Here is a 25,176-nt window from a genome sequence, read left to right as displayed (position 1 = left end):
TTCCCCTACATGTAGTAGGAAAGATTTTGCCTTTTGCCCTTGGTACTTTCTCTGACTGCTGTCACTTTTTGCCATTATTAGTGGTGGTAGTGGCAGCAGAAGTGCTGGATTCCTCAGTGGTTTAGGTATCTGACTGTAGAGCCAGAAGTTGAGAGTTCAATTCCCCACTGTGCCTCCTTGACAGGTGGTGGACTCAATGATCCATAGGGTCCCTCCAGCTCTGCAGTTCTAAGATTATTATTTATTAGTTCATTTCAATAACCAGATCCAGGTGGTAGTGATTTTATGTTCTCACAACACCTTCCAGTTTTGCATCATTTGAAAGTGTTATGGGTAAATAAAATAGTGGCTGTCACAAGGGCGTGATTCTAAACTACCTGTAATAAAGACAAGATCCAATGCCACTTCCAGGCACTAAGGAAGCTGTCTCTGTTGTGTAGGACAGCCACGGATTTTTCAGTCTGCAGGATGGGGAGGTGATAGATGTTCTTTCTAGATGTTCTGCCACATTCTACCCACACTGATGGATGGGAGATACATGTGTGAGTGGGGAAAAAAATAACGGCAATGCCTGCTTCCTTTTCAAAGAAACCGCTATGATTCTGTCACTTGTAGTGCTCTTTGCCAATAACAGTGGACCCAAACACACACAGGAAACAGCTCAGTTGAGGGCTTTTTTTGTGGAAAATTTATAGTGATTAAATGTGGGTACCCATAGCTGTGCCCTCATGGAGATTCTAAAAATACAGCAGGGTATCATAACGGGCTATGTGTCCCAGAATATCACTGCCCCTGTCCATATCTCTTTGAAAACATTGAAGGATATTGCTGAGGTTGTTTACACCTGCAGACAGGCCCATTTTTGGAAAAGATGGTGCTTTCTTCTAAATAGAAAAAGATGGAACAATGTTGAAGAGAAAACAGAGGCCTTTGCTTACATTACTGTGTTATGTAATGTGCTCTCCCATTTCCAGAAAAAATGACCAAAAGGAGAAAGCACGTAGAGTTTTATACTGTATGTATCCACCCATATACATAAATCAAAGATAACTCTTCCAGCTCTAGGTGTCCCTCACTGATTTTTCTATGGCTCTCAGCAATTTACCACTCCCATTGATACACACTGTTAATCCCCCTCGTTTTCCATTCCTAGTCACATGAATTGTGAATTGCCCTCCTTTTATCAAGCCAATATTTTTGTATGTATAGTCACTTGATATAGTGCTGGGCCTGTTCAATCAGTACCTTTCTTGCTATTTGTACTGGTTGCATAGGCTACACATCTTATATAAATTGATTCATTTCCCCTCATTGTTCACTCTGTCACCATCGTGCCAATCATGAAAAGAGCCAACTCTTCCCTGCCTCCCTGTGCAGACGAGCACTTTGGCATGGAGGCAGGACGGGGAATCTTCCTGCTCGGCTGCTAAGCATCATGTGGCAAACAGTGAATGGACTGGTTGGTTCTGGAGGGAGGGAATGAGCCTCTGTGGCACCTGTGGTGCCACAATTCATATTCAAATTCCTAGGGATAAGGATACGAATAGCCCATGTCTACCAACCACACTGCCCGTAATGTAGGAGCAGCCACATAAAAAGCCCTTTCTTGGGTCCTCACCAGACATGCTTGTGAGAGTGGTGGGGTGAAGCAAAGGCACTCCCCATAGTGTCCAGCCTTGACCCTTGGTAACATGAGAGTGGCCGACAGAAAGCACCAACCACCCCACTAAAAAAAGTAAATGTATTGACATGGTCTGACAAACGGGAGCAGGGATGTACAAAGAGAGAGCATGTGGTGTCCTCTTAGAAATCCAGAAGCCTGCCAGATGCTGAATATGCTGATGATTTGACCCAATAACTGTGACTCAACTCCTTTTTCCATCCATTCTTGACACCATGCTGGCATGGGAGCATGTCAGCATTACACTACAGCTGAAGTACAGACATGTTTAGAAGTCCTCTTGAAGTTAAACGTGTACACACACCAGGCAAGTAAAAAAACTACAACACTTCCCTTTGGAGAAGTGGCCACTGACCAGTGCTCAGGTTGTGTTCCACAAAGACCCCCCTTTCCCTTACAAGGGGAAAGTTACAGAAACAAGCACAACAATTGACAAACGGTGTTCTTCTTAATATGATTGATGCACTAGGCAGAACTCTTTGGTGCGTGGGGAAAAGAAGGGGGCAGTTGAAAAGGAAGATACTTCAGTGGCTGCTGGAAACTTAGCTACAAGGAATAGGAAAAGGCTGAAAAAAAGAAGGTGGCAGAAAAAAGGGGAATCCTCAAAGTCATACATCACCACAGCCCTCATGATGACACATCCAACCATGCAGCAAAACCAATTGGTCAGCTCATATATTCAAGGGGATGCTGACCAAAATACAGTATTCTGATAAAAAATGGTGGTGGGTTTTTTGTGGCTGCAGCATGAAAAACTCAGAAATATGGGAAATGACAAGGAAAATATGAGGGCAATCCTCAGGATGAAGCTACCAAATTTTATTCTGGCCAGTTGTGGTATTTCCCTCCACGAGTGAGTGACAAACATGTTGGCATTTTAAGTTGACTTTTGGCATCTAGTTGCCCTTACAGGATTGTATTTTGGTTTAGGAGAGGGATGCAGCATTCTTTATCACTATTGGATAGCTCAGCCGTTTAGGTATCAGGCTACGGAGCCAGAAGTTGGGAGTTTGGTTTCCCACTGTGCCTCCTTGACAATCCATAGGGTCCCGAGAGGAGGAGCTTCGTCTTGGTGAAGCTAGCAGCTCTCGGGAATAGCTCCCGGGGAAAGCTAGAACCACTTCGGTCTGGGACCCTTCCAGAAATTGGGGGGGGCAAGGAAGAGTCAGGAGAGACCCTTCTGCAGCAGCTTGTGAGCCACAGAAGTTAGAAAATTGGGCGGCAACTCGATTTGTCTTTCTTCTGGAAATTCACATCAGCACAGACGAAGATGGGCGCCATTCTTGGCAACTAGCCAAAGACAGCTCCGTTCGCCGAGAATAAGAAAACAGAAGCACGGCGAAAGTATACATCAAAGTAAGTGGAAGCCCTTGTTCTATGAAAAACCTCATTAAATGAAGAACAAGTGATTTTGTGCAAATTTATGACCAAATGAGATAAGGAGCGGCATTCTTAGCATTCCAGCTTTACCCAAGCTGAAGGTCGGGTTATTTCGAAAGGAACAGCCAGGCAGAAATAGCTCGTGTCTCCATTAAAGGAGGAAAAATAACTCTTGAAGAATCAACTGACGGGCCTTGAAAAAATAATTTCTGCTGCAAACTGTTCACTTTGGATCCCTTTGCCTCTGTGGTTATATATTTTTGGACTGTGTGGGACTCTGCTTTCCGTGAATAATATACTGCCGGGACTCTGCTGGATCTCCCTGTTCGGGGGAGGAGAAGCAAGCCTTTGGAAGTAAAAGGAAGAAACGGACTGTGAGCTGTGAACTGGGGGCTATGTGGTTTGAACTGAACTGAGATCTTGACAAATGACATTCTAATAATAGAGTCTTGCCGGGTGAAGGTTAAAACAAACTTGGAGAAGAGAAAAGAAGGGGAAAAAAAAAAAGAAGCAACCGGTCTGAAGATATTAGCGACTACAAAGACACTTGAGAGATCTATGTTTTAGATTCCATCTCCTACTTGAATGTACCTGCTATCTTATTGCTAATATGGTATAGTTGTAAGGTGAAATATTAGAAATATTGGATGTGTACTGGGGTAAAGGGGAGAGGGAATATTAAGTGAAAATAGTGGAAAATGGAACCTCCCCCTGAGAAAAATACTGATCGGTGGCTAGAATGGAAACCTTCTTTTCAGATGTCACTGTTGCAAAAATTCATGCAGGTAAATTATTATATTGACCAGATGGAAGACGTGATTGGAGGCTCTAGGGGAGGGAAGGTAGCAGAGGTTAAATTACACCAAAAAGAGATCTCAGAACCGGCTGTATTGATGAAGATATCAGATAATATACAAGGGATGGAGGACCACCCAGTAAGAGATGTAGCGATTGAGGTTGAAAAGCAAACTTTGAATGATATTGTTTCCCCTTTTAAAATATGGAAGGAAAAAGAGTCGCAGAAACAAAACAAGCACAGGGAGGAAAGGGGAGGGGAGAGCAGGATTTATATTATTTTGGGTCTGCTGAGTGCATTCTCAAGAAAAAAGGAGGGTGAAAGAGGGGATATATTTCACAAATGGCCCTGGTGTTCTGATGCCGTGGGAATAACATAGATTTAAGCTGTATTACATGTATAAGCTGAAAGCTAAAGAGGTTAATACATAGACAAAATAGTTAAAAGAAGAAGAAGAAGGAAAAGAAGAAGAAAGATGAATCTTTATTGGAACATGAATAGATTAGATGTTTATATACTTGATATGTAAGATTGAATGATTATGCATTTGATGTTTTCTTATTCTCAAAACCCTTTTTCCATCCCCCCCCACTGCCCTTTGCCTTTTGTATTCCTTCCCCATTACCCAATAGTTTTGAAAATAAAATTAAAAATTTTTTTTAAAAAAAAAAGACAATCCATAGGGTCCCTTCGAGCTCTGCAGTGTTAAGATGAAGGTGATATTTTTATCAGTTATTTTAAACTTGACATGTTCATAGTTTTGTTTAATGATATTACTTGAGAGAATGTGTTTTGGCCCATTTTTAAAAAGAAACCAATACCTGAATCTTTAAATTATTCACTATCGCCTTCTCTGGCTTAGAAACAATGGGAGACAACAGTAGCCATCTAATACATCTGGAAGTCACTAAGCTAGGGAAGCCTGACGTAAAAGCGTGAGCCAGCAATGCCCCTTAATCACGTAATTAATTCATTATTTCACCTGAACCATTTGCTGCACTGTTACAGTCAGAACCAGATATTTGTAGAGCTTGGGGAGTCCAAGCATTTCAATAGTTTATTTGCATATGACAATTTGGATTTTTTTTTTCACAAGTGTGTGTGTGTGTGTGTGTTTTTAAATCTTATGGTAAGTAAAATTCTATAGAGGAATGTCAGAGTCTTAAATTATTGGTAACCGTATTCTATCCAATAAGATTTGTGGGATTCATGGTAGACCCTGGAAATACTTACAACTGCAATTTCCCTCTGACTGGATGGATTTCTTCAAAAGTAAATATGGCCCATCAAAGCAGACTTGGGTAAATGGAATGACATTCTCCTGTTCTGGACAGGCAAAACAGCTACAGTATAATAAAGATCCTTCCATGTACTTTTTCTCAGTTTCTGTTGATGCACATTAATCCTTCTAAACCAGAACAATGTTGCTCCTAAAAAATGCAAAGGTTGGAAATATTATATGTGGAAGTTTACAGAAGAGGTTTGACATATACTGTCACTATATAATTTAGCGTCATGGTTGAGAAATCCGTTATTACATAAACAAACCTGGATAAAAGCATTGGACTGGATGGAACATTATATAATTACAGAAGGAAACTTGCAGACTTTGATTTGGCTGCTGCTTTGCTGAAAAGGTCATTCTGTGGGGTCTGGATAATACGACTGACCTGTCCTCAAGAAAGAAAGTATAACCATCCACATGTGGATTCTGTGACAATTGAAATTCTCAAGTAAGTTTTTTTTTTAGGATGTTATTAATAAGTCTAGACCCAGGGCTTCAATGGAATCTCTGGCTTAAATTAATCTCAGAATCTAGAATCCTATAGTCCTATAAGTATTCATGTAAGGCTTGCATTATTTGTTAATTGACAAGATGTCAGGGTGTATCTTGGTCATAAAATCAAACACCTGATCAGGCATGTGACAGAGACATACTCTGGCCACAATTAATGGCAGCATGGTACACAGACTTTACATGAACACATCTTCACAGCTTACACATTTTCATCACCATACCACACTGAATACACTGGATCTCATGCGATTTCAAAAGCTAGGAGGAGTCAAACTAGTTTAGTACTTGGATGACAGACTATTTACTCATAATGCAGTGAGGAGCTATTATTACACAGTCAATTACCATGGGATTTGCTCCGTTTAGAAAACATTTTTACTGTTTGCATGATGTACAAGGTTGATTCAAATTGCTTCAGCCTATATAAAGCCAAAATACCTTTTTTCCTTTGTCTCTAGAGGTCTACAACTGTTTCATACTAGGAGGATTCAGTCGGACTTCCCCCTCTGCAGATTTTGTTGTAAAAATAGGGGATATATCTATAGCATTAGCATTCACTTCTCTCCGTGAAGACTTTCTATTGAAAAATAACATGGAAAACATACTTCATAGTCTCAGAACACAGAACATCACAAGTTGGAGCTGTAATTTTGCAAAATACACGATTCACAACTCAGAATGATTCCATTTGGGATCACCCTCCTCCTAGCACACTTCAGTTACTACCTTCCTTTACTTCAAGTACAGTAACACATGCAGGGATTACTATCTCTGGTGACATAATCTAGTTTAAAGTAATTTAAAACTATATTTCATCTGAGATCAATAATTCCTGCCAGTATTACTTGAAAAGCAACATCTCACTGCACTGCATGGGTGTTCCCGTGGAGGCAACATTTTCTTTAGCTCTCGGCTGTACCTCCTCCCACTCTGGGACATAGGACTCCTCTGGGCTGTAAACCATTAAAGAATCAACAGAGGCGGGACCAAAAAAAGGGAAGGAACAGAATGACCTGTGGGCTGGATTACAATTTGCATTGCGATCAGCATGAACTGGGAACTCCCAAATCAGGCTCTGTGTAGGCACTATTTGTGCTTTCAGATGTAATACAAGCTGTGAATTAAATTGCATCACAATTCTGCTCTCCAGTGTAGCCACACCCTATGTTAAAGCAACACAATTTTAGCCAACATTCAGCATGATAGGCAAACTGATTCCATATACAGTAATGCAGCTTCCTGTGTTCTTATCTATTTCCTGTGATCTTATGTTTCTAACATGAATCTTAGAGAATGAGCAGGGTTAGAGCAGATTCTAGGAAAAGAATAAACTCCATAGTTATGAAAACCTGATATTGCATCAGTTGATACAGATTTCCAAATGAAATTACAAATCACTCCGCACAGATCTTGAATTATATTACTTGAATATCTTAGCCTATGGATACCTCTTTTGAGCAATTTGCCAGTTTATCAGTGGAATAAAGGAGGAGGCACCAGTATCTCTATTCTAACGCTATGCTTTTTGATATCCAGTTAAATCAATTGGTAGGAATGGACTTCCAGATTAAGTGGAATGGGGAAAAAACATGAAAAAGGCTTTCATGACTTTATGATAGAGAGTTTCTGAAATATGATAGACTTGGGATTCCAAAAGAGAGAGGAACAAACCTCTTGTATTTCATACAGATTTCCTAATTTGGAAGGTCATAGGTCTGGTGCATAGTGACAATAAGGTGTGATGAATAGGATTATATTTCTCTTTCTCATTTGTTCTGTTTCTTGATGCTGATGTTGGCTAGGATCAGATGTGATGTAACATGCCTGCTGCATGGTTCTGATGGTGTTTTTTTGTTTCTAAGGTGCTCTTTTGATTTCAGAGTACAGTACATGATTGTCTGTTGCCTTGATCTTTATTTTTTTAAGTAGTTCTGAGGGTTAGCAAAGCTTGATGGAGCTGACAGGAACTATCATTTGAAATACCAAACCTAATCTCAGGAAGCCATTCCAATTCATATTCACATTGATATTCCCATTTCTGACAATGACAGGCTAAAATAGGTTAAAATCCAGTTGCTTAGTATAGTGAAGTTCCAGTGAGTTGACGCCTCTGTAAGGTCCAGTGACTCAAACGGGTCTACTCTGTTCTTGTGTTCACTTCTGGAGGATGCAAGATCAATGTAGGTAACCATTCTGGGAAGAAGTGTTGGAGGAAGTAGCACAAATCACTAAGCAAACTAGTGAATCTACCACCTTTGAAAGAAATAACAGAACCATTAAAGCAGAAAACACTACTTGCCTTCCTCTAGCTAGCTTTAACAATGGAAATACTGTAGTCATATTCTGGGTGCACAAACCTAAAAACAGCTCCCCCCAAAATATTAATTACTCAGTGTTAGTGGGGGAAGACAGCCTATGTTTGATTGTCTGATAGAAAACTGGTTCAATAGGCAAAGGCCCTGAGACTCTTCACTTTCAAAACAATTGTTTTGAGACAGGCATACTTTCATTCGTATGTAAATAAGAACACCTAAGGGTCATCGCTAACAAACTTCTACAAATTAGTTTGGAGATGGTATTTAACACTAGTGCAATTGCAATAATTCAATTGTAATAACATATCCAACATAAATTATTATGTTGGATATGTGGTGGGTATGTAAGAACATATTGAAATTTTGGAGGATGATTTTTAAGAAAATAAATGAAATAAGTATAAAAGCATGTCATAGAACAGCATTTTTATTAATACTCTATAGGGAATAATGGAATTGGACAGTGAAAGAATTAATTTCAAACTTATAAACAGCGACAAGTTTACTTTCCAAAGAACTGGAAAATAAATACCAAAAATGATTGGTATTAAAAAGTTTGGAATATAGCTATTAATGACAAGCGAACATGTAACATTAGAGAGTTTGATAAATAAGAGTATTTTTAGTTACATCTGGGGAGCTTCTATTGATTTTATATTTTTTAAAAAAGGGAAGGATTGTATTCCTTCTCAAGGTTCAGTGTAATTTTGGAAGGAGAATGGGGCTTCGTAAATGGAGAAAAATTAATTGATTGTATCTTCAATTGTCCTGGTTTGGGAGGGTACACTGTTTGTGGAACTGTATAGCTTAATTTCTTTTTGTGCTTATTAAGATTTTTTTTGCTTGTATTTTTAGGTCTGTATGTGTTTGTATTACTTGTATTTTTATTTAAATTAAAATATTGAAAGAAAGAAAACAAAACATCGCTGAACCCAAATGGGCAACCTCATCTCCCAAAGCTTTTGCAGTTGCAGAACCATGTGGCATGTGATTGCATGATGAACACAAGTAACAAAACACAGGTAACCTTTCAAACTCCACCCACTTCATCCAGAATTATGACCCTATGGATTGGTATGTAACACCTTTAGATAATAAAGCACCTGCATTTTAAAGACAATGCCATCATCTTTAACGTGCCATCATCTTTAACATGTGACTACAGAAATTATTATATGCTAGACTTACTCAGATTATATGGATCATTTTATTATCGGAAGCAACCCTACTTGTAGTTAGAGAGGCGTTGACAGCACCACTAGATAGCTCAGTAGTTTGGGTATCTGGCTGCAGAGCCGGAGGTTGGGAGTTTGATTTCCCACGGTGCCTCTTTGACAGGGGCTGGTGGTGAGAAGGGGATGAGTGCTGTCAGACATGGCTTTTCAGAAACAGCACAGAAGACAGAGGTCTACCAACCCAACCTGTCTTTTCCAAAGCAGGAAAAGCTAGCAGAGGGAGGGAGTAGCTGCTGCTCTTTGGGCATCTTTACTACAGTACATAGCTGCCAAATGATCCTCAGCTTTTCCCCCAACTCTTCCTGGAGACATCACCATGCAAGGCTACCCACCTTTGCAGTTTCAAAGAGAGAAGGATAGAAGGAAGGCAGCTGGCAACATCATGCATGCCAAAGGTTAGCACTGACTTTTGCCATGGCAAATATGTAAGCATGCAATAGCATGCACATATGCATCCACACACATGCATATGCATAGTCACACACCATTTCGACAAAACTGGCCATTCAAATACAGGACTATATACATGCAAGATGCACATTTCTTGGTGGCAAGTAACATTTTGCATGGATTAGGAACTAATAAATCATAACTTTATTTATTTATTTATTTATTTATTCATTCATTCATTCATTCATTCATTCATTCATTCATTTATTCATTTATTCATTTATTTAACTTCTATGCTGCCCACTCTACCCAAAGGTGTCTGGGCTGCTTACAATTAAAATACAGTAAACAAAGATAAAACAATTAAAATATATACTCTAAAAATTCCCATCAGGACCCACAGTTGATATTATTTCAATTAAAAGCCTTCTGGAACAGGAAGGTTTTGACCTGGCGCCGAAACGTCATCAGTGTCAGCGCCAGACGAATCTCCCTCCTCCCTTGGGAGGGCGTTCCATAGTCTGGGGGCAGCTGCCGAGAAGGCCCTTTGTCTACAAGCCGTCCCTCTGACCTCCTTGAGGGACGGCTCTCTCAAAAGGGCCTCCTGGCTAGATCTTAACTGCCAGGTAGGTTCATATGTAAGGAGGCGGTCCTTCATGTATCCAGGGCCCAAGCTGTTTGTGATAAGGCAATTGGTTATCACTTTGTGATAAGGCAATTGGTTATCTCTTATCACTTTGCGGTAAGGCAATTGGTTGTCTACAAAGAGATATGAAAATAAATCTTCCCCAAAGTTCCATAGAGTCAAAATTCTTTGGGGAATGTTTTTATTCATATCACTTTGTTGACAACTGATTGCCTTATCACAAAGTTATAATTAGCTCCTAATCAATGCAAAATGTTACTCACTACCTTGTAGTCCTTAATTACAGGTATAAATGAGCATATTGTGCAATTAGACACCTGGCTCATTCTGAAATAATGATTACATTTCTTTCTTCCTTTCAAAATAGAAACAGAATCATTAATTGCTTAGCCATATTCTGCGGCATGCATATAGTCAAAGCCTGTGCAGCAACTGACCCAGAAAGTAAAACGTATGAAACACACCAAAGGTACAGATGTACACAGAGAGAGAGAGAGAGAGAGAGAGAGAGAGAGAGAGCTTTGGAAGCAGGGATGGGAATGGGGAATGGGTAGATGTGGCAGCTGCAATTTCCTTCTGCTTGAAACTTGTGCCAGTTCGTAGGCATCTTCCTTGCTTTTTGTAAAAATGGTTTACTGCACCCATGTGGTCAAAAAGAAAACATCAGTTCTGACCATCCAATTAAGTAAGAAAAACTGGAGAGAGGAGGCAGCATCATCCCCAATGAGTGTTTTTCATAAATAAATCATAAACATGCATCCTTCTCTCCTGCATGATTGCTACTGAATGCCCACCTTCATGGTTTTTCATTCTCGTGAAAGCATGGTTTATATTTCGTAATACTTTGTTCTGGGGATACGTTTAGTGTTATGGTACTTCTCAGACAGATGAGAGCCTCTTGGAAACTATCAGTGAGCAAACAACAAACCTAGCTAGTTAAGCCATCCAGCCAACTCTGGAAGAGACGCTTCAGCAGAGAGGTTAAGTTCTTTTATTCCAGAGATTTCTTGAAGATCTCTTAAAGCGAAGTGGCTATTAAAAAATAGCTATGAATTCCAGTAGAATCTGCATACCTTTGTGAGAAAGCAAAAGAAAGAAAGGCAGATAGGTGGGTGGGAATCTTGGAAGAGCCCTTAAGAGCCCAGAAAGAAGCAATCGTCTGAGAAGGTAGGATCAGAGATAGGGAGTGCTACTTTTCTGGACCACAAATCTCATAATCCTGCAAGGACTTTTCAGCTTTTGGAAACTGGAAGGTGTAATTTGAGAGTAATTTCTGGTTGGGGATATGCACTGTAAAATTTTATCTCGGGTCCCATTTGCACTGTGATAAAATACTACTTAAACTATTGTGATGCTGTTCATGTAAATTCAGGGCATGACCATGTGAAATTTACTGAATTAAATCGTTATTAGATAAGAAGAAAGGCAAATCATGGTTTAATCCAAAAATTGGGCAAAGATCATGTGCGAGATGTAGAGGATGCTGAAACCACTTTGAAAACACACTCAGAAATACTCGAAGAAATCTGGAAAAAGATGGAAGCTGATTTCATCCAGTAAAACAGCTCTGATGTTCTTAATTCTTCTTTGATCTTCTTCTATTGATGTGAGGAGTTCAGACTAAATGGAGAGCAGATCTTGGAATTAAGTGATTCATATTTCTCTTTCTTTTTGAGTCACGCCATCTTGGTAATGTTTTCTTTGAATTAATTGTTATAATTGTAATTTTTAATGATTTTATATATGTCATATTGCCCTGTTTTATTTATGTAAGCCGCCCCGAGTAGACATTGTCTAGAGGGGCGGGGTAAAAATCTAATAAATAAAATAAAATAAAAAATAAAACCTGTTTTGGACTACCACTGCCAGAATCCTGAAGCACACCATGATTACTAGCCATACTGGCTGAGGATTTGGGGGGCTGTTAATGTCATTCACTCATCCTGGAAGTCAATCCTGGGGAACAGGGTTGGAAGCTATTTCATGAAGCTCTTTTGGATTCCTTTTAATCCCATCATGATGTGATTTTCCTCAAAGCAGAATACCCCTGTGACAAAGCTACACAAAAATTGGATTAAAATGCTTTATAAGCATGGTTCCTACGACAATAGGCAATGGGTACTAGCTAAGCATTCAAATCATCGAAGCGACCAACATGAATTTGACCAAACTCCGGGAGGCAGTGGAAGACAGGAGGGCCTGGCGTGCTCTGGTCCATGGGGTCATGAAAAGTCGGACACGACTTAATGACTAAACAACAACAAACTGGCTAAGCATTCAAATTGGCTTTGATCCATTTCTCCTCAAGCCAGTTTCATTGCTTGTCTGTATTATGGGTTTGTCTTTTTCTACCCATCTTCTCTTCAGTCTCGGCTGTTTAGGTATGTATTCTTTACATGACATCTACCCACAGTTTGGGAGTGCCTAGTAAAATCTAGCTGGTAAAACAAAGCATTCTTATTAGCATTTTAGCACAAAGAGACAGAAAGAGAGTAATTATTGCCCATATCTGAGACAGGATAGCAAAGGGACAGATTAATTTTTATACAGTATTCCATTTGTAGATGATGCAGCAAGGGTGGGTTTTTTTGAAGGCGCACAGCAAAAAGAAGACTGAGGGTTAATTAAGAATTATTGCTATATGAATAATATTAATTTGGGGCCAAATATTCACAACACAGATGTTAACAATGATAAGACTCCTATAGATTCTTCCTTGCCTGAAGCAAAAATGTCTGTAACACTGAATGCTTTCATGTGAGCCTTTTACTATTCATTTCCTGTATGAAACATGGAACTTCAAGGGCACTGAGTCATTGTGGTCATTCGTTTGTAGTTTTTCTTACCACGAAACGTGGTAGGAATAAAGTGAAAAGAATAAGGGGAACAAATCCACTCTTGTTTCCTCAAAGATTTTACCATCTTACCAACATTTACCATTTTTCATACAATAAAAAGATCAATTTCGCTTTGTTTGTTTTTTAACTACAAAATCTCCATTAAGGAGCAGGGATACCTTTTCTAATACAGTACTTCCACAGAAAGAAACATTCCATTCAAAGCAGTCTTATCAAGTTTCTGACAACCTTCTCAAAATTTCATAAACATTTCTTTCCTCGTGTTTGTATGAGAAGGAGAGCAGAGGAGTTTCACCTCTCTCTCTCTTATGGAATATATAGAATATATTTGTATTCTTTGCTATGCAACCATGAAAGAACCAGGAAGCATTATGAGTAATATTGGTTTCACCAAATTATTATGAAAAAAAGAAAGAAGGAAAGAGACTGGAAACATTCAAAGAAACTGTGAAAGGAGAAATACTCAAGAAATAGAAAAAATGGGTTTAGCCACTGTTTTGGCCAATTTGTTATTTTATTGTGTTCCTCAGAGAAATTCACTTACCACATAGCAAAAATATGGAACAGATTATCAGAGGTCTATATACACCCTGTCAATTTACAGATTGTCGTGAACCAGGTCACAGAATAATTAAATTGTCCAAAATGTGCTAGGCTGTTTCAGCAAATAAAGCTTTCTTTCTTTCTTTCTTTCTTTCTTTCTTTCTTTCTTTCTTTCTTTCTTTCTTTCTTTCCTTCCAGTGGGGAGAAATATTGCCATGGAATTCTACTGTTTCTGGGTTCCAGGTCTGTTCCAGCCACTGGCAATGGCAATCACCAATTGGCCATCTGTGACCTAAGCAGAAATAAAGAATGTATGGCCCTCCATAAGTTGCTGGACTGCAACTTCCACGTTCCTTCTCACTCCAAATTATATGATCTAGAACTGCTGGGGTGATAAGCCAACCTTTAATATGCCACCCTGTTTTCTGTGAGAGAATTAAGCTAATGTAAACTCAGAGTGACTCATTCTGTTTGCCTCTCTCCCCATTTCAACCTCCACTACTCCAACATCTTCTGGCATAAGGAAAAAACACAGTACATGCTACTCTGCAACTTTCCCTCCCACAGCTGTCTGTGGCACTGTGTTCCAACACTGACAGGACCAACACTAACAGGACCGACCAACCACTACACCTCCCACATATAAATCCTGTTGAAACCTTATAATCTTCATACAAAGCCCATCCCCTTTCTCCACCCTGGGATGCCCAGCTGTCTTAATATGCCATGTGTCACTAAGAATATAAAACCACTGATTAGACGTCCCTAAGACTACAAGTCTCCACACTTCTATCTGTCTACATCCGGTGGCATCATGGAGCAATACCAGTGGATCCTGTCGCTACTCGCAGTCTTGCTAATCGGGGTCTCTCTCCTTTACCAATGGAGCACCACCTTCAACTTCTACTGTAAGATGGCCCTCTTCCATGGTTGGATAATACTTATGGCCACCGTACTGTCTCCAGTTGTAGCTGTAATCAATGGGCGAAATGTGGAAAACATGAAGTGAGTAAAAGGCTTCAATTGTACCTTCAGCTGTGTGTGGATAGTCATATCCAGGAGAACAAGGCAGGTCTTGGCACTTTTTACTAAGAGACAGGCCAGTAATTTTCTTCCTCAGTCAAAAATTCAACTCAAGACTTCTTCTAGTCAACTTCTCAGCGCAAAGGTCAGGTTTCTCCTGGTAGAAATCAGAAAATCTGTTAATTTTTCTTTCTCCTGCCTTTGAATATTTTAGATGTCATTTTTTTCCATCTTTGCAAACGTTTACAATTTTTTTCATCAGACTGAACTAAAATGTCCCCTCCCCCCATTGCGCTATGCAAATTCAATAACTATAGCTATTTCCAGCATTAAGACGAACTGTGTTCTACCTTCTTTCTGTGCAGGTGTCAAAGATACTCAGGGGAAAAAAGGAGGATAGCAACTTTCAGCACGATTGTGCTGAATACACAGTGATTCAAACCCAGAATTTTTAAGAGATAAACACTCAAAGTCCTGTGTCTAAACAGATAAATTGTTTGTTTCTCCTGCATGTGCATTTTGAAAAAAAAAATCAGATCCTTTCCACCCCATATATGAAGATACTTGTGGATATTAGTAGGTCCTTCTTTTTTAAAAAATGAATTTTTTTCTTGATAATAGAGCTTGGAAATAGGTTAGCCTCCTGGCTCTGTTATTTTCATACAACGATTACCCTAGGAATTAGGGAAACTAATCCATCCCTAGTTCAGACTTGTGGGCATTCTTCATTCCATGAAAACAAGAGATTGTCTCTAGAAGCCTCAGGAATCCTTTAATTCTCTTAAAGGGACTGATGATAGTAACCACTTTAAGCACACCTTTTGACTTAATTTAAATTCATTCCTAAATGATTTTGCTTAAGTTCCATTGTATCCAACAAAAGGCAGAACAAGGGCACAGCTGTATATAAAGCATGTAACATCTGCCATGTGGCAAGGGGACATGGCTCTGCTTTTGGTTTGGCCAACACAAGTTCGTTACCCCAGATACTTCTTACCATTAAACAAAGAACATTGTGGCATCTTAAAGCTTGTTAAAGTATATGGTTTTATGCACTATAATCTATTTAATCAGATATGATAAGTGCAATCCTAGGTTAGCTAGTACAGTATTTACACCCCTGGTCGGTGGGATGGTTGGGAACCAGAAACAATAAGTTTAGAGGAGAATGAAAGGCACAAAATGCAATATGTGATGCTTATGTTACAAACTCAAAGTTGTGAGAGCAACTTTCTTCCAATGCAAGCAGAAATGTGTTGGATTACAACTCCCAGCATCTCTAGCCATAGCATTATCAGATTGGCTATACCTGTGCTAGAGATGCCATTGACTGATTATTGTTGTCGTTCAAGACTTCTCCCCTTTAAGGTCAGGAATAACAGAGCTTCCAGAAGAAGTGAAGGATTCTTCTGTTGATTTGTGAGGTTTGCCCTTTCTGATGCCAGGGTTCAGCGGGTTATTGTTTTGTGTCTCTGATGGAGAATGTACAAGGCCATTGCTGTAAGATAGTATTATATATCACACCAGGAAAGGAGCAAATGAATTCACCCTTTACATTATAGCTGACAGTTACTTTTTGGGGGCAATTGAGAGTTTTGGTACTGTAAACAGATGAGGAGGAAAAATGTGCTTAGCCTCACTCCCCTTGTGTGTTCCCAAACCCTTCTAGGTTTGGAGGGCAACTTTCCAATGAGGAGATCTTCCTCTATCCATGGAGGTTCTCCATATCATATGGAATACTGATTTTCCAGTATACCTCCAGAAGGCAAATCTTCAAAAATTACAGGAAGGCAGCTAGCCCAGCACAATTCCCCCCTCCCTGGCTTAAAATGCCTATCTTGGCAGGGGTGGCCCAGCCATAAGATACAGTGAAGAAGCTGCCTCAAGTAGCAGATTTAGGGTATCATCAAAAGACAGCATGCTCAATATATATTACTGTATTTTTATTGCCAGGGGTTAGGAAAGATGCTTATGGGTTTGTGACATCAAGTGCCAGAATATCTGGCTTTGAATATCATGTACTTTGATATGACTTGTAGGTGGCTCTGCAAATTGGCAACATCTGAACAGAGGTGTTATCAAGTCTTATCATGGTATCGTCAGGGCTGGAATCAGCACCTGTTGTTGAGCTGTGCTTATACCAGTTATGTTGCCAGCTGCTGCTAGGTAGTTATCTTACATTTAGTGATTCCCACCCCCGTTCTGCATAGCGTAACTGACAAAAGTGCTGCGCACAGAGCAAAAAGCTGATGTCTGTGAATATGACGTGCTTTGTAGGGAGGCAAATCTTCATTAATCTTGTCCTTTAATGGAGGGGTCCCCAACCCCTGCTCCACAGCCCGGTGCCGGTCCATGGGCTTCCCGGAACTGGGCTGTGGAGATGGATCTCCGCCCACTCGCATGGTGGATGTGTCATGCTCGCATGCAGGGGGCATGTTGCGCTCACACACATGCATGCAAGTGCAATATGCCCCCCATGCACAGAGCCCACCCACCCCCAAATGATCTGCAGTCCCAAAAAGGTTGGGGACTGCTGCTTTAATGCCGGAGCAAGGAATTGCAGTATACAGTAGTACCTCGGTTTATGAATTTAATGCGTTCTACGGGACGTTGTGAAATGCAAAATATTCTTAAACCAAAACGCAGATTGTCATAGGAACGTGGGTGGCGCTATAAACCTCCAGGCACAATGCATCCTGAGGAAATGTCCTTTGTATTGCGGAAAAAAACATAAACCAAGGCATTATTTTCAATGGATTTCTGTCTGTAAACCAAAAATTACGTTAACCGAGGCGTTCTTAAACCGAGGTACTACTGTACTTTTCTTTGCTGGTAAGGGTATTGAGGAGCTTCCTGGAGCTTTTAGGAGAGTTCTCACATTGGTGGCAACGGTGATTTGTGCAAAACTGCCTGGTTTGGGGAAGGATTGCACAAACAGATTATTTTGCACAAATAGGATTATTGCTTTACTTAAGAATGTGGAGCACTAGATGGGCGGATGACATTTTTCTTAACAATCAACCAACCCTTCTGTTTGCTGAGCATGTGTGCGCTTCGTTTTTCAAAGAGAAAAAACAGCAGACACATCATATACATTAAGAGATAATCTTGCTCTCAATTGGAAATAAAGAAGCCTGCTGGTTTAAACATTCTTTAAGGAGGTGTACCCTATCAAGACACCCTAAATTGACAAGGAAAAGGGATTTAGCAATCATTTCTTTTCTTTTCTTTTTTGGTAAGGCTGCACATATTGTTTATATGTGTGGGTGTATGTGTTATATATGTGCATGTGTGTGAAAGCACATGTGAATTACTGGATGAATGGGTAAGCACTGCGTGGATAGATGAATGGGTTTCCAAAGGACTTCATTGGTATCGGCTTGATTTCCAGTCTCTTTTGTGACTGCATTCAGTTTAGGTAACCACACAAAGACCTCTGGGTTGTTTCAATGCCAGTGTCCACAGTGGCCTCTCAATCTGTGCAGTTCGATCCTTGCCCACAGCCGCCCGTCTTTTGATACTGCCCTCCAACTGATCCCTGGCTTTCCTTTTTTTTGTGTCCCATTAAACTGCAAGGACTGTTTAAAGCAGTGGTCCCCAAACTTTTTGGACCGCAGACCAGCTGAGCCTCTGAGAAAGTTTAATGGTGACAATCAAGAAACTGAGATAAAGATTTTGTACAATTTGGGTCAATCTTCAACCCAAATGGAGACTGCAGCCTAGAAATCAGAAGATAAAGACTTGGGAGGGTAGCTATGAAGGAACTAGAGAGGATAATCAAGAGTAAGGATGTGTCACTAGAGAAGGAGGCCAAGATAATCACCACCACAGTATTTCTAATCACTATGTATGGATGTGCAAGCTGGACAGTAAAGACGGCTGATGGGAGAGAAAAAAAAATCAAATCCTGGAGAAGAGCTTTGTGGATACTCTGGACTGCTGGAAAGACAAATGGATGGGTGTTAGATCAAATCAAGCTTGAACTTTTTGTTTGCATGTAGACTTCACATGCAATTGAGAAGCAATTTGGATTCCTGCTCACTTTTTAAGCCTACATTCAAGTGGAAACCTCTTGCATGAAACAAAGCAAAATGAAACTAATTGCTTTAGTTTAATTTAATTTAATTTAATATAATGGTTATCTTTAAAAATCATTTCCAGTATTCTACATTCCCATACAAATGACACAAAGGGAGCACAATTTCATGCAACATATTGTCCTGTTTTATCCTCTTCTGAATTATGCATGTCCTCTTTTTTTTTAATGATGTGTAGTGGCCACGCTGTGAAGATTTGTTTTTCCTTCTCTGCAGGGTTCTACGCCTCTGCATTAAGCCACTCAAATACTTCTGTGGCATCAAGATCACAGTGAAGGGCTCTGAGAATCTGAATATCAAGGAGCCTTATGTGATTGTTTCGAACCACCAGAGCTGTATTGACCTTCTTGGTAGGTTGCTACTAGAATGTCAAGTTGGGATTTTTGCATGAAAAACTAATCCAAATATATGAATAATTTTAAAGTGTTATTTAGTCTGTCATCCGTCACTAGTCTCAAAATGTGGGGAAAGGAGCAGGGGATGTCTTTGAGCAGGAAGGAAAGATAAGAATTTGCTATTCCAAATTTTTTTCCAAATGTTTTTTTATTCTAAAATAAAATATAATGTTCCAAAATCTGATTTATTCAAATTTAAAATGCAACCTTTATCTAAAATTTTCATATCCAAATTTTTAAAAATGAGAACTCCCCTCAAAATGAATTTATAACTGAAAAGAATTTGAGGCACTGGCATGTGCTATGAGAATATTGTGAAAAACAATGTTTATATTTTATTCCCTTCTATGCAAAGCCTAAATTCTTGAAAAGAGCAAGGCTACATAAGTGAAAATGGGAGACTGAGGGCTAGCCTAACCATCAGGTAGAGTGAAGTATCATCTCAGATGGCAGATAATGGATGGTGTAGAGAAGCCAGTGGTGACAGCCTTCTGGCTGTTTGTCTCTGTTAGAGCAGTGGTCCCCAACCATGGGCCTCCAGATGCTCTTGGACTACAATTCCCAGAAGCCTTCACCACCTCTGCTGGCCAGGATTTCTGGGAGTTGAAGTCCAAGAACATCTGGAGCCCCAAGGTTGGGGACCACTGTGTTAGAGGACAGAATATGACGCATAGCCTGCTTGCCCCCATCAACTTGCATGAAGCCCTCTGGTGAGGTGGAGAATGTTGTCCCATCTCCAGTATTTAGTAAAATCCATTGGTTAGTCTAGAAGCGTCTGTAGGTGGGATCTTATCCTTTGCCTCAGGCAGCAAAATATTTGGGGTCTGGCCTTGTCAGGAAGAATAATTTATTTATAATTATGCTTTTCCACCTGAGAATATTTCTTGGGATATCAGAACATACAGATGGCCAAGATGCTCCCATTATAACATTCTTCTTCCTTTCCAAGGGATGGCAGAGGTTATCCCGGATGGCTGCGTGACTATTGCCAAAAAGGAGCTGCTCTACTTGGGACCAATAGGCTGGGCTGTCTGGATTTGTGGCTTAATTTTTATTGACCGCAAGAAGAAGCGGGAGGCCATGGCCACAATGGACGGCATCGCAGAGACCATGCGACAGGATGACGTGAGCACTGGGGTGTGAGACTGGGGCTCATTTTGAGGAACAGTGTCCCTATGGAAGCCTAGAAAATGGGAAGGGCATCATGGTATTTCTATGGCAGATTCCAGGAACATCCATGGGTGGTTCGAGAACTGTGGCTCAGTAATAGAACCCATGCTTTGCATGCAGAAGATCTCAAGTTCTGTCCCAGGTACCTCCTGAATTAGACAGCAGCTGATGGAAAAGATCTTTCTTGGCAGAGACCTTGAAGAGTCATGGCTAGTTAGAGTATGCACCACTGGGTGAGATGGAACAGAATTTTGAATAGTAACCTTTTGGGACTACGGCTTGAGTATTTCACCTCCAACGTGGACGTTCTGACTGGGAGAACCTGGCGAGGAGGAAAAATTTAAGCTGTGAAATAGTCTTCTTTCATACAAAGGTTTCCTACTCTGCAAGCATTTAATGCAATAATTTCCAGAGCTGTGTTTTGTGACAGACTTGCAGGATCCCTGTAGGGAGGCAGTGAATGAGGGAAAAGCCCAGCACCACTTCTGCAGAGGAGGTGACTCTGTCTCTCTCTCTCTGCCTGGATCGCTGTGTGGCTGCCTTCCTCTGGCAGTGAATCAGTGGCCAAGATTGGAAAATGTACTTCTTTGGAGAACAATGTCTAGAATTTCCCAGTCACCTGGCCAACAGTCGAAAATCCTAACTTTTCAGACCTTCTCTAATCCATGGCACACACTTTGCTCTTGTACATCAAGGGAGGAAATACATATACAGTAGTAACATTTCCTACACCATCCCCGAGAGGGCATAAGCAACCTTTCTTATTTAAAACAACAACAGAAACAGGGAGGTATCAGGATTGCTGCTCCAAAATCTTGGGGTATTAATTTTGGAAGCTGTACCTATACATTTATCCTTAAGTAATGCTCTATACTATTTTCCTTAACTAATACTGTTAATGGCACGGCTAACAGGAAAATGCAGTTGTGTGAAGAGATTCTGCCTCTCAGATTTTGGTGTTCATTCTCCAGGTTCCAGGCTGTGGCCCTGAAATTTCTGGGAATACGTAGCAGATGGACTGGTCACCTAGGAAAAGACATTGATATATGCTGAGAAGCATCTTTGTCTTTTTCATGACTTTGTAATCTCTAAAGGTGATGTTGGAATTCACGCATTAACAACTGTTGCTGTTCTTTTTCTTGCTTCAAATACCCTGGATAAATGATTTCCAGTATAGAATTTAGAAAACAGTGTTTCTTTTCCTTTAAAATGACTAGCTTTTAAATTCAACCTTATGCCTCCACAATGTCTGTCTATGAGTTACACAAACAATCTTTTGCAACTGTTGACAAAGAATCTGCTGCATATAATATCACCACGACTTCAGAAGGGCCGGTCCGTAAGTCTCAAGTGTTGACTCTGAGGTCTCAGGAAGTAGAGAAGAGGGTTACCCATGGCACTCCAGCTGCAAAATTCAGCCACAGCTTTACCCTCAACTTGAAAACAACCGATCAATCCAAATTGAATGCACTCAAATGACCATTCTTTAATTAATTAATTAATTGGTATTGCCCAAGTTGGTAACCTCCAGATTGTTTGGTCTTCAGCACTCATTCCTCTTTATGTTAGCTAAAGAGGAGAGCAGTTACAGCAAAAAAAAAATGTATATACAGTGGTGCCTCGCAAGACGAATGCCTTGTGGGACGAAAAACTCGCAAGACGAATGGGTCCTGTGAGTTTTTTGGTGCCTCGCAAGATGGACCATCTTGCGATATTTTTCATCTTGCGAGGCACCAAAATGCATTCCTATGGGAAACCGCACTTTAGAAGATGAAATTTTCGCTAGGTGGCATTAACTGTCGAGGCACCACTGTAACCAATCCTGCTAGGTATGTTGGTTCTTTACAAACTGTCATAGTAGCCTTCTCTGCCCTGCAAATCTATAAGTTACAGAATGAGCCAAAATGAATCAGGATACAGATTATTATTTTTTGGTCCACATGAGATAGTTTTGCACAAAACCTCACCCTCTACCACCTTCTATGCAGTTGTCAAAAGTATGGATGCTTTGTCTGAAGACAGAACATGGCATTCAGATGAGAAGTGAGATATGGATTAGAACAAAGAAAACTCTGAGCCTCAGAAAATGGGATTTGTGTACACTTTTTAACTTGTGGTTCTTTCCTCCCTCCCACTGCCTAGATAAAGATCTGGGTTTACCCAGAAGGAACCAGAAACCAAGAAAACACCATGCTTCCTTTCAGGCGGGGAGCTTTTCACCTGGCTCTAAAGGCTCAGGTAAACTCCTTATTATGAATCTTATGTGGTTAGATGGGGTAGTAGAATTACGGTAATCTGTTAATGAAGCTTCATGGGTCAATAACTTTTGGTGAACACTTTTCAGTTTTCTCAACAATTATGCTCTTCATGAGTACCTACAAGTACATTCTTGCTCAGATTAACTTCTCCAATGTTTGCCATAGTTCAGAGCCTAAGAAAATACCTACCCAGCTGAGAGACTATGGCTGAAATCCAGTAAAAAGTCACAACATAGAATAGGGTCTTAGAATTGTTGGGGATTTAGGTGAGACAACACCTACGAAAGTTCCATTGATACAACTAGCTTACTCCTATTACAACTTCCTACTGGATCTCAGCCTACATGTGAAATAGCCACACTGGTGTTTTTTTTTTCCAGCTCAGTGTGCCAACATTCACTGCTGATTTTGCTTCCATCCCTCCTAAATTTGTTGTGAAGCATTGTTTATTGGTTGCAACCAAACAGTATGAGATAATGGAGTTTTGTGTGGATATGGTAATGTCATAAGATCATCAGTAAAGGGCTTTATATTGGTCCCACCACCTTCACAGGTGCATTTGGTGGTGACACAGGACAGGGCCTTCTCTGCTGCTGCTCCCAGACTTTGGAATTCTGTCCCACCGGAGGCCAGGCTGGCCCCATCTTTCCTGTCGTTCCACAAAGAGGCAAAGACCTTACTCTTCAGGGAAGTTTTCCTCTAGTGACTAGCTACCTGAGTGGGGTTTTGAAATTGATTGTTGTGCACGACAGCTTTGAATGTGTTTTGGTGTTGATTTTGTTTACTGTTTTTTAAGGTCTTATTTGTTTGATATTTTCTAAGTATGGTGTATTGGATAGAGTGAAAGACTAGGACTCTGGAGAACAGGGTTCGGATCCCCACTTGGTCATGGATACAGACTGGGGAAGTGGAACTGGTAAAACCACTCCTCAAGTATCTCATTTACCTTGAAAGCCCTATTAGGGTCACTATACGTTGATTTTGACTTGATGGCACATTTGTTTAATGCTTTTCAGTATTTGTATACTTACTGTTTTTAGATTTAAATGTTGCCGTTTAATGATATAAGCTGCCGTGGGTCCTTTTTGAGGAGAAAAGTGGGGTAAAAATATTTTAAATAAATAAATAATAAACAAAATAGTCAGGAAACCAAACAGGGCAGAGCAAACAGTTGTCTCATGGTACCCAATCAACAACTGAACTGATCTTCAGTTGAACATTAAGATGATAAAGATGATACTGATAGTCTGGATCCATTTCAGTCGAGGTTTAGGGCCACGTCATGGGGCTGAGACAGTTATGGTCATGCTGCTAGATGATCTGTCATGGGAAGTTGACCAGGGGAGTGGGACCCTCTTGATTTTCCTGGATCTCTCAGCTGCTCTTGATACCGTCAATCATGGTAACCATAGACCGGTTGTTGGGATTGAGGATTGGAGACATAGCATTATGCCGGCTTCGTTCATTCCTGGATGGCCAGTGGCAGAGTCCAGCTTGGGGAAGCTGTTTCGTCACTGTGGACATGACAATGCGGTGTTCCACAGAGGTCTATCATCTCCCTTTTGCTGTTTAACATCTATATGAGGCAGCTGGGGGAACTCATTCGGCGATTTGGAGTGCATTGACATCAATATGCTGATGACACGCAACTCTGTCTCTCTGTTTCCTCTTCAGCGGGGAAGGTTGTACAGACCCTAGGCCTAGAACGTTGTCTGGCTGCAGTTATGGACCAGACAGGGGCAAATAGGCCGAATCTGAATCTTGACAGGACACAGATCCTGCTGTTGAAAGGACATCCTGATTGGTTAGGGGGGTTGTTGCCTGATTTTGATGGGGTCACATTCCCCCTGAAGGATCAGGTGTGTAATCTCGGTGTGATTTTGGACCTGGTCCTCTCAATGGAGAAAGAGATCTTGGCTGTGGCTAAATCTGCCTTTTTCCATCTGAGGCCTTGTACATCTCCGCTCCCTTCTCAATAGGAAGTCCCTAGTAACACTGGTTCACAGTGTTGGTAGTCTCAAGGATCAGCTCTTGCAATGCTGTTTACGTGGGGCTGCCCTTGAAGGTGGTTCAGAAGCTGCAGTAAGTGCAAAATGTGGCAGCCTGATTGGTCACTACTAACATGTTTCCCTGAAAATAAGACCAGGACTTATATTAATTTTGCTCCAAAAACACATGAGGTCTTCTTTTCAGGGGATGGCTTACTTTTTTCATGTACAACAATCTACATTTATTCAAATACACTCATGTCATCTTCTGGTTGCTGCACAATGGTGGGGTTTACTTAACTGGGGCTTATTTTGGGGGTAGGGCTTATATTACGAGCATCCTTAAAAATCATACTAGGGCTTATTTTCGGGTTAGGTCTTATTTTCGAAGAAACAGGGTACATCTAAATTTGACTGTGTTTCACCCATCCTGTATGCCTCCAGGCCAAATTCAAGGTAGTGATGTTAACTTATAAAGCCCTATATGGTTTCGGACTGCACTACCTATCAAAACGCCTCTTCCTCAGGTCATCCTCCCATCCCATCTGCACCTTCCAATCCTTGATGCTGCAGGTGGTCACTCTGAGACAGGCCCAGAAATCA

General features: G+C 40.5%; 1 protein-coding gene and 1 long non-coding RNA gene across 2 annotated transcripts in view; one reads left to right on the top strand and one right to left on the bottom strand.

The window, feature by feature from the left end:
- Positions 1-4,532: 4,532 nt before the first annotated feature.
- Positions 4,533-25,176, bottom strand: part of LOC144583651 (uncharacterized) — a 31,611-nt gene continuing 10,967 nt past the window's right edge. Inside the window, exons 2-4 of the long non-coding RNA XR_013537561.1 lie at positions 14,672-14,822; positions 5,091-13,934; positions 4,533-4,554 (exon numbers count right to left, since the gene is read on the bottom strand). This is a non-coding gene — a long non-coding RNA (uncharacterized LOC144583651). The remainder of the gene's footprint in view (positions 4,555-5,090; positions 13,935-14,671; positions 14,823-25,176) is intronic.
- The window catches only part of LOC110074910 (1-acyl-sn-glycerol-3-phosphate acyltransferase alpha), a 23,486-nt gene continuing 12,140 nt past the window's right edge, over positions 13,831-25,176 (top strand). The window contains exons 1-4 of the mRNA XM_020785651.3: positions 13,831-14,647; positions 18,979-19,112; positions 20,107-20,282; positions 22,470-22,565. Of these exons, the coding sequence (XP_020641310.3) occupies positions 14,457-14,647; positions 18,979-19,112; positions 20,107-20,282; positions 22,470-22,565 (597 nt within the window). The 5' untranslated portion in view covers positions 13,831-14,456. The remainder of the gene's footprint in view (positions 14,648-18,978; positions 19,113-20,106; positions 20,283-22,469; positions 22,566-25,176) is intronic.

The sequence above is a fragment of the Pogona vitticeps genome, chromosome 6, assembly GCF_051106095.1.
Source record: "Pogona vitticeps strain Pit_001003342236 chromosome 6, PviZW2.1, whole genome shotgun sequence".
NCBI lineage: Eukaryota > Metazoa > Chordata > Lepidosauria > Squamata > Agamidae > Pogona > Pogona vitticeps.
The sequence above is the reverse complement of the archived record's forward strand: the minus strand, read 5'-3'. Positions and strand labels throughout refer to the sequence as shown.